Source organism: Solanum tuberosum, unplaced genomic scaffold (genome assembly GCF_000226075.1).
Source record: "Solanum tuberosum cultivar DM 1-3 516 R44 unplaced genomic scaffold, SolTub_3.0 scf00640, whole genome shotgun sequence".
NCBI lineage: Eukaryota > Viridiplantae > Streptophyta > Magnoliopsida > Solanales > Solanaceae > Solanum > Solanum tuberosum.
In genome coordinates, this window is record NW_006239562.1 from 30,612 (window position 1) to 40,563 (window position 9,952).

General features: G+C 32.9%; 1 protein-coding gene across 1 annotated transcript; it reads left to right on the forward strand.

Annotated features, from left to right (window-relative positions):
* Positions 1–2,736: 2,736 nt before the first annotated feature.
* On the forward strand, positions 2,737–9,261 carry LOC102593991 (protein DETOXIFICATION 42-like). Its single transcript, XM_006366476.1, has 13 exons — positions 2,737–2,807; positions 3,362–3,483; positions 4,304–4,540; positions 4,713–4,903; positions 5,335–5,470; positions 5,625–5,721; positions 5,838–5,938; positions 6,640–6,803; positions 7,214–7,285; positions 7,383–7,499; positions 7,596–7,691; positions 8,161–8,282; positions 8,953–9,261. The coding sequence occupies exons 1-13, from the start codon at positions 2,737–2,739 to the stop codon at positions 8,993–8,995; spliced, it is 1,569 nt and encodes a 522-aa protein (XP_006366538.1). The 3' UTR covers positions 8,996–9,261.
* Positions 9,262–9,952: the final 691 nt, after the last annotated feature.

A 9,952-nucleotide genomic window follows, 5' to 3' on the forward strand; every position in this document is an offset into this window, starting at 1 on the left:
ATAGTTAAGGTTTTTATTTGTGCATTTTAAAGGTGGGAGGTCAAAGTTAAAATTTGAAGCCAAGTTTAAGGTCAAATATATGTATTATCCCAAATAAAATAAATAAAAGATATACATGAAGTTTGTAATAATGTGAGAGAATTAAATAACAAATGAGCAAAGTCATTTATCTAAAGTATATAAATAAATTGCTCTGGCAAGATAATTTGTTCTTAATAATACCAACAACATACGTAACGTAATCACACAAGTGATGTCTGAAGAGGGTACTGTGCACAAATCGTATTTCTATCTTAAGAGGTAGAGAGGTTGTTTCCAATGCTCAAGAAAATAACAGGAGCAAAGAAACCAATGCAAATATATTGAACAAGGCATGATGACAAAGCATTTGAAAAAAAAAAGAATAGTAATTAAAATAAAATAATATGATAACGGAAGAACAAGGAATAATAAAAAGTATAAGGAACCAACGTTATGAATTGTTACTAATGTCACTACTAAAGAAACAAGAATTAGTGACGGATAAACTATATAGATAAACAACAAAATTCATCTCTGACAACAACTTATGAATTTTTTTTGTTATATATATATATACGAGCTATTTAAAAACGGAATAAGGCTAAATCCAATTTGGGGTCCTACGTTACTAGAAACAAAGGTTTCCCTACCATAAATTAACAGAAATTTGTGTTATAAAATATGATATTTCCACTCAACTAATTCACTAGAAAAACACATGATGAAAATAGATTCTCTTTGAAATACTAGGAATAACCACTAAATTAACCAACTTGTCCAACTTATTAAATCTTTAATTCTTTGTTTTTTTAATAATTTTTTTAATAATTTGTTTAATTGCTTCTATTAAAAGAATATACATATACGGATCAAAACGAATTGAATTAAGTGGATCATTAACCCATCCAAGCCTAAGTGAATTAAGCTGACTATGATTTTATGAGCTAATTTTGTTATTCTTATTAACCCAAGTTTGAATGAAAAGTCAAAAGATTATCTCCAATTACCTTCACAATTTTTTTTCCTACTATATTTCTCTTGTTTTTACTAGGAGAATAATAATTTCCTTTTACTTTAGCTTTATGTTGTTATTTAAACGCATAAATTATGTCACTTTCCTTTAATCAAGGTGAAAACAGTATTTAGCTAATGTTAGTTAATTACAACCATTGCCAAACACCACTTTTCCCAGATTTTACGTTTAACCAAAGATACAATAATGTTTAGATATTTGTTGTAAAAAAAACATATTATTACACAACAAAGAAACAAATAAATTGTATCAAAGTTACTATAGAAAGGTAGAAGTATAAAAGAAAGAGAGCAAGACCCAGAAGGTTCGTAGCTACCATGACCTCGGAACTCCAACATTAACAAGAGTATTTAGAGATAGAGGCGAGTGCGCGAGCCAGAAATACTAAGTATTATTGAATTTTATTTATAAAAGTTGAGTTACATTAACTTGTTCATATGTTGGAAGATAATAGAAAAGAAGTTTGTCGACAGAACCAGAATGAACTATCGCCATAAAAAAGGTATATTGTCAAAAACAAAAAACATTTTACTTATTTATATCATCATGTGTTGCACTAGTCCCTCAAATGGGGAGATGTGCATTGAAAGGTTTTTTTGGGGGGGAAAATCATTTCTTCATTAAATTTTAAAATATGTCCTCTCTTTCTTTTTTTCTTTTTTTTCTTTTTTCCATTAAGGTTTGTCAATTTCTTGAGATTGAAAGATGCATATATTTTTTGCAGAAATAAAAATATGTAGTAATTATATTATCTCTAGTCTCTAAATCTAATAATAAGTTTATTTCATTCCATCTGAATTTACATATTCATACAAAAAAATTCTCAATAACATACTGTAATTAATTTATGTAATATTCTTTCCTTTCTTGTCAATCACAAAAAATATGATTTTTTTTTCATATTTAGTCAAAATTTTGATTTTAAATTTCTATTTAACTATTTTTATGCCTCAATAGGATTCGTAAGGTAAAACATAATTCATCTTGCTTGTTTTTTCCTTTTGATTTTATTATTAAAAAATAAACTAGCCCTGCACATCTTGCCTAGTGAATTTGCATAAAATTTAAAAAGTTATTACTGAAATGACTTATAGTCACAGAAATCTCTATGACATTTTTTAATCATAAAATTTTAAATTTTTTTTTTCTTTCTTAAACTCCGTAACAATTCAAAAACGTTCACATAAATTAAAATAAAAAGAGTACTTTATACCTAATTTAAGAAAGAAATTTGTTGGTACATGTCAACTATTTAATGGAAATTCAAAATATAAAAACAGATGTCAACTAGGCAGGTTGTATCCTCTTGAAGTACAATCTGGACTCATGTTAACCTCAAATTGATGATTTCAATATTCTATGAACTTTGTGACAAAAAATATAATTAAATTAAAACAGATAGTACCTCACTTAGAAAAAATTATTCCTTCCGTCACACTCTTTCTTTTCTAGTCAATATAAAAAAAATAACACATTTTTATATTCAGTATTAACAATTTAACTTTACTTTTTTATTTACACCGTAAATTTTTTAATGACTTATGTTTTTCTTAAATTTTATGTTCAGTCAAACACCGTTAAAGAATTATTTTTATAAAATAAAATGTTCCAAGGTTTTATTGTAGTTGGTATCCTTATATATATTTCTATATTGAGAATTTGCCATTTTGCAGTATACAAGTATGGAAGAAAAAGAAGTTTCATGTAGAGAGGATGTTAAAAGCCCACTCTCCATATTTTTCAGAGATATAAGGTAAAGTTTTTTGCCATTTAATTTCCTTTTCATCTTCTTGGTCAAAATTTTTAAGATTTATCATTTAATTTAAAAGGTTTATACACACTTTACATGTAAAAAATGATAAAATTAATGTGCTTTTTCCCTCATTTTTATCCTTGTGCCATCCCAATAATATTGCTCGGACCCTTTAAAAATGTTATCGCACTCGTGACGAACACACTCTATGGCTACAAGAAAAATTATATAATCCATAGATAAAATGCTTGTAACTAACAGATTTTTCAGATAATCCATAGCTAATCCGTTGCTAAATAGGATTAGCCATGGATTCTTCGGTTGTTATTGTTGTTTAGCTATAAAATTTATCCAGCGCTAATTTTTTATATTTTAATTGCGATATTTGAAGAGTCTGAGTAGCATAGTCCTGTACTACATGGAAGAGAGGACATTTAAATAATAGCCGACAAATGTATAATATGCATATTTTAAACAAAATAAGTGGATGTAATTATTTTGGATCGATGGCCAAATGTGTAACTTTGTCCCCTTGTTTTTTTTCCTTTGAGCAGATCAATTTTTAAATTGGACGAACTTGGACAAGAAATAGGAAGGATTGCCCTACCTGCTGCACTAGCTTTAACAGCAGATCCAATTGCATCTCTAGTTGATACAGCATTTATTGGCCATATAGGTATCAACTTCACAAAATTTTCTGTTTTCCTATTATCTTGCTATTAGAGGTGGAGCTAGGACTTTTAGTTTTACGTGGTCCGACTTTTGGATCACAATTTTGTTTCGATTAATGGATTCTGAATAGATTATTTGTACAGTTAAATGAAAGAGTTAATGATCAAGAGTCTATATGAACTATCAGATGTTCATTTTTCCTACATGAACTATCGTCAACTATTTATCATAACACAACTTAACTATCAGTTATTCCCTTTTCCTACATCGTTCAGGTAGAGGTGTGTTTGATAAACATTTTGTGACGCCCCAACTTAAGATTAGAAGTCCCACATCTGCAAAAACACAGTAGAGGTGTTGGTATATAAGTAAGCAGACCTTACCAACTAGGTATGCATTTTAAAGCCGTGCGGGCATAGAACAAAAGCGGACAATATCATTAGCGGGTTGGCTCGTTACACATTTGCTCCTAGTTAATCTAGGAAATTCGTAGACCTAATAGTTCAGGTATGAAACTCAAAATATCTTGGGTCGTTACACATTTGCTGATAGTTAATCTAGGAAATTCGTTTACCTAATAGTTCAGGTATGAAATTCAAAATATCGAATTTCCCAATAGTTCAGGTATGAAATTCAAAATATCGAGATACTTGAGGTGTAGTTTTGACTCTTCAACACAAATATAGAGTGAGCCAAAGTTACTGAGTTCAGCAGAACTCATGAGTAGTATTGTGGCACATAAGTTAGACTTATAAACTAAGATGGCTGTTGAGCAAAACAGGTTTAAGATCATCAAAAATAAACTCGAATTTCGTTCGAAACAGGTCCGATTGAACAGGCTGCTGTAGGAGTTTCAATTGCTGTATTCAATCAAGCATCTAAGATTGCAATATTTCCCCTGGTCAGCGTAACAACTTCTTTTGTCGCGGAGGAAGATGCAATCTCAAACGAAGACATGCAAGATGATAAATGTATGGAGAAGAATGAAGGAGATGATGCTGAAGCATTTGAAACCGATTCACCGTCAAAGAGTGAAAGCAAAAGCCTATTACCTAAAAATGGTATGTTGGAAAGTGAAAATCCACGCTTTTTAAGCAGTTATGTGTTTGGATAGAAGTGTTAAAACTGAAAATAAGTAGCTATGTTACACACTCGAGAAATGATTCACGTGCATGTTTCCGTTCTGCTTTTTTGATAATGACACTATGTTTTCAACTTTTCATTCACCTTCAGATTCTACAGAGAGTATATGCAAGTCCGAAAAGATAGTTACGAGCTTTGAAATAGTGAAATCTAAGCCTGAAAAGAGACACATTCCATCCGCGTCATCTGCATTGATCATTGGTGCTGTTCTTGGCATCATTCAAGCAGTATTTCTTATCGCCGGAGCAAAGCCTTTATTGAAATTCATGGGAGTCAAACCTGTAAGTTGATCTCTTCATATACAGAGAGGGAAGAGTACGTAATTTCTTACTCCCTCCGTCCACAGTCCCAATTTATGTGAAGATGTTTGACTAGGCACAGAGTTTAAGAATAAAATGAAGACTTTTGGAAACTTGTGGTTTAAAACAATTAGTAGAAATTTGTGTGTCTATAAATGATCTCATTAAGGGTAAAATGGGAAGAACAGAGTTGAATTGTTATGCTTTTTTGGACGGACTAAAAATGAAAGAGTGTCACATGAATTGGGACGGAATGAGTATTTTTTTTCTAATTTAGATTCTTGTATCCTTCTTCCAACCCTTTGGTGTCATTTTCTTTTACTTTTTCCATCTCGTTTTTGCGGAATTAGGTGAAGGGGTGTTGAGAGGCTCTCATAGTGTCAATTTCTGGTTGTATGTTGATCATTTTACAGGGCTCACCTATGTCGAAACCAGCTCAAGATTACCTGAGATTGAGGTCACTTGGTGCACCGGCAGTTCTTCTCTCACTAGCTATGCAAGGGGTATTTCGAGGATTTAAAGACACGAAAACTCCACTATTTGCTACTGGTAAGTAATTAGGGATGTGTATTTAGATTCAAACAACAAAATCTTAGTACACATCGTGCTTTCAGATTCAAACGTCTTAATTTTAATTAAAAAACATGGCCTAAGTCTGACTCCACCTTTTAATTTCCTGTGTGTGTTTTGACATATCATACAGTGGCTGGTGATTTGGCTAATATAATTTTGGACCCTATATTCATGTTCGTTTTCCATCTCGGTGTCAGAGGTGCTGCAATCGCTCATGTAATTTCTCAGTGAGTAGATTCTAGTCTCTCCTCATGATAAATAAAATCATGAGGCAACAGTTTCACTGATTAAAGAGTTTGCGAATTGTTGGAAAGATGTTCTTACTTGAAAATTTGTATTATAGGTACCTAATTTCAGTTATACTGTTTTTGAGACTATTGGAGAAGGTTGATATCGTACCTCCTAGTCTCAAGTATCTTCAATTTGCTCGATTTCTTACGAATGGTAAGGATTTTCTTGCTTTTGTAAACTACGTTAGGACGAGGCTCTCGAATTCCCTAAGTCACATTCTTATTGTATCAAAAGAAGCATTTTTGTATCGAATCCTCATTACTAAGTGTCTTAGTTATCGCGCTTCTTTTTCTTCTTCTATGTGTAGTACTATTTGTTGCTTCACTTGCTATTTTGCTGTCATACTTTCTTGCTACTATGTTTCGAATTCTTTTCTTGTCTGTCGAGCTGATGGTCTATTGGAAACAACCTCTCTACTCCCGCAAAGGTAGGGGTCCTTAGATCCGACTTGTGGAATTACACTGGGTATGTTGTATGTTGTTGTTGTAAGGCCTACTGATGCTAGTTCAAGAAGATCTCTGGTTCGAGAACACCAAAGATTTCTTTTACTACATTTTCAACACGAAATCATCAAAGAAACATGATTTCTTACATTTGATATTATCGTGGAGTATGTGTTTAAGGCAGTAAGGTGGTACTCCGATGACTATTTTATGTTGATCTGATATATCTAACCTTCTGAGCTTTCGCCGTCCATTTGTTGTCTAAAATGTTGAACCATGTCCGTTCATCAGATTTCGTTCTGTTTTTCTGTCTAGAAATGAATTTTCACTTACATGCCAACTCTAAAATACACCTTTCGTACTCGTAAAGAAGTTAACTGATTTTTTCTTCTTTTTATCTCCTAATTCCAGGCTTCCTGTTGTTAGTGAGGGTCATAGCGGCAACATTCTGCGTAACATTAGCTGCATCATTGGCTGCAAGGTTAGGACCGACACAAATGGCTGCATTTCAGGTCTGCTTGCAGATTTGGCTAGCTACATCTCTTCTAGCTGATGGATTAGCTGTCGCTGGGCAGGTAAGACGTGTAATCTCCTCCATCAATACTTTTCGGCTGTCCAAAATAAGCTAAAGAGACAGAGGAAAAGACAGAACAATTTCTAACCAGATCGATATATCACATGTTTTCGACAGTCAGACCTCTTTATAACAATCATCTTCTCAAACAACATTTCACTACAACAATCATGTTTGTTGTGGAACCGTTCTTTCATCTTATGTTATGTTATAAGTTCTCTATATAAGCATTCCGCTATAACTGCCAAAAAAGATCTGGACAAACGATGTTGTTATAGAGACGTTTGACTGTATATTGTTTCAGATATCTCTAGTGAAACACATTAGTACTTTCATATTCGCCACCACGAGAAAGCATCAACTTTCATCATATTATGTGCGTAAACTTCAACGTTCCTTTTCCCCTTTCAGGCGATACTAGCAAGTGCATTTGCTCAAAAGGACTTCAATAGGTGTACTGCAACAGCATCAAGGGTGTTACAGGTACTAAGAAGTTATTCAATAGCAGAGTATTCATATATACGAGCATATTTTTAATAGCGAATGAGCTAGTAACGAACTAGTTCTTGAAAACGTGCAGTTGGGAGTAGTCCTAGGACTTGTACTAGCACTTGTTCTTGGAATTGGTTTACACTACGGAGCACGAGTATTTACAAAAGATGTCAATGTCCTGAACCTAATTGGCATTGGAATTCCGGTACACACCATATATACACACGTCGTTGATACATTTACAAATCTTTTACAGTAAAAGACTTGGTTCAGAACTTAGAACCATTTCTTCCAATTTCAGTTTGTTGCAGCAACTCAACCAATCAATTGCCTGGCTTTTGTCTTCGATGGTGTAAACTTTGGCGCGTCTGACTTTGCATATTCTGCATACTCGATGGTAAGCTCACTCGAAATATTCATTTCTTGCTGTCAACACATAATAAACATACTATTGCTCACAATAGGTATGAACTTCCCTTTTACGTTGTAAAAGATTATAGTGTTGCCACATTAGTCTCAACCTATGTTGTTCTGACTCTTCAAAAATGTCGAAGGGTGTGCATCAGATGCTTCAAAAGTAGTGCATCTTTTGAAGATCTGACAACATTTTTGGAGAGTCTGAGCAACATAGGTGTCAACTGCATTTAAATCACTCACACTCGCACTTCAACTCAATAAATGTCCTCAAACCACCACCACCTCTACTCCCGTCTTCACACACAACTACGAACACATTTCCAAATAGAGAATTACTTTCTTGAAGAACTCTTTCTTCGTGATGTTCCGAGGATATTGCCAACTTTTTTGTAATTCATCCTGATCGAAGTAATTAAACGTTTATTGATATGAACATGTTTGATCTGCAGCTTACAGTGGCTCTTTTCAGCATTATATTCCTTCTTATTCTTTCATCAAATTATGGATATATCGGAATTTGGGTAGCTCTAACCATCTATATGAGCTTAAGAGCTTTAGCTGGCTTCGGAAGGTAAGTATCCGAAAAACCAAGACTTATAGATTGTTTGGCCAAGCTTCCAAAATTTGCTTTTCGAAAAAGTACTTTTGGAGAATAACAGCTAGTGTTTGACTAATCAATTGAAAAACACTTTTGCAATAGGCATAATACATAAACATGACTCTTAACTTGGCTTCAACAGGCAACTATGACCTTTAACTTTGGGTGTGCACAAGTAAACACTTAAACTTGTATAAAATTGAAGAAATGAACACATTCGTCATACATGGCGTCCTACATGACAATTTTGTGACCAACGTGGCGTCCTATGTGTATTATGTCACGTAGGACACATGTCTCTACTTGTTCAATTTTATACAAGTTTAGGTGCCTACTTGTGCACATGCAAAGTTGGAGGGCATAAATGTCAGCTGAAACCAAGTTAAATGGCATATTTATCACATATTAATTATTATGCCTTTGCAATATTAAAAGCAATAATTTGTGTCTGACCTAGGGCTCCAAAAGTTCTTTACTTTTTTTTTTTCCTAAAAGCTTGATCAAACACGTCAACTCTCTAAAATAACTGTTTTTGTAAGAAAATCATCACTTCAGTTTTTCAAAAGATTGGCCAAACAGGCTATTAAGGCGACCATGGGATTCAGAAGCATAATTTGTTTATTTTTTGCTTCATGGTTTGCAGGATAGGAACTGGGACAGGCCCTTGGAAGTTCCTCCAGAGCTGAATATAGTTAATATAAATATATCCAGTGTAATTCCACATGTAGGATCGGGTACAACTTAGGATGTACGCAACCGTTAGCCCTACCTTTGTGGGGATATAGTAAATTTGTATAGTAACCTTAAATTCCTTATAAGGACCAAGGAAAGCATAAGAGGGACCTTATATGGCAATTTTTGTCTAATGTTGTATCATAAAGCTAGTAGTACCATTTCATTTAATTCAATCAACATTTAGTAAATGTATAATCATGTCCTTATTATATTGTATTTTTACCGTCTCAATTTATTTGATACTTCATTTTCCGTTCGTCTCAAAAAGGAAATAATATATTTCTATGTCTAATAGTAATCTAACTTCAATTTTTTTAAATTTAATTTAACCTTTATTGGATGATTTCAGTCGGTCTCAGAAAATTTATTAACTCATTTAAGCTGGCCTTTTTAGTTTTCTCTATTAAGTCATACCATCCTTTTCTCCATTGCCTTTTTAGTTTTCTCTACATTTTCTCTTACTACCAAAGTTCTTTTTGTTACTTGAGTCTTCTTTTTTCAAGCGGTTCGTATTGGAATCTTTCGATGAATCTTTTTCCCTCAAAAGATTCCAATTATATTCATCTTCAACAGGTGACAGCCTGTTAACACGCTGTGAAATGCAAGGAAACTATATGAGATATATTCAAAATAAGTTTAACAATTTCTTTTATTTTGTCAAATATTTAAGGATCAAAATTAAAGGAGCAAATTGTTGTTCAACGATACTTAATGCTAACGTAAGGAAAATATAATAGACATAATGTATATATGAATTACCTTATAGAGGTTGTTGATGGAATGAAATTTTTTACTTCTTGGTATTCCTTGCACGATATGGTAATTTCCATCATTTTCATCCCTTCTCAAAAGTTTTGAGCCACAATTGACGTAATTGTTGTTTAAAGCACAATCAAAATTATTCAAAA

Bases quoted from the DNA above. Each gene is read 5' to 3' on its own strand.
- LOC102593991 (XM_006366476.1), top strand. From the start codon at position 2,737: ATGGAAGAAAAAGAAGTTTCATGTAGAGAGGATGTTAAAAGCCCACTC. The intron at 5,939-6,639 runs GTAAGGATTTTC...TCCTAATTCCAG, and splicing joins TGCTCGATTTCTTACGAATG to GCTTCCTGTTGTTAGTGAGG. The intron at 7,500-7,595 runs GTACACACCATA...TTCCAATTTCAG, and splicing joins TAATTGGCATTGGAATTCCG to TTTGTTGCAGCAACTCAACC.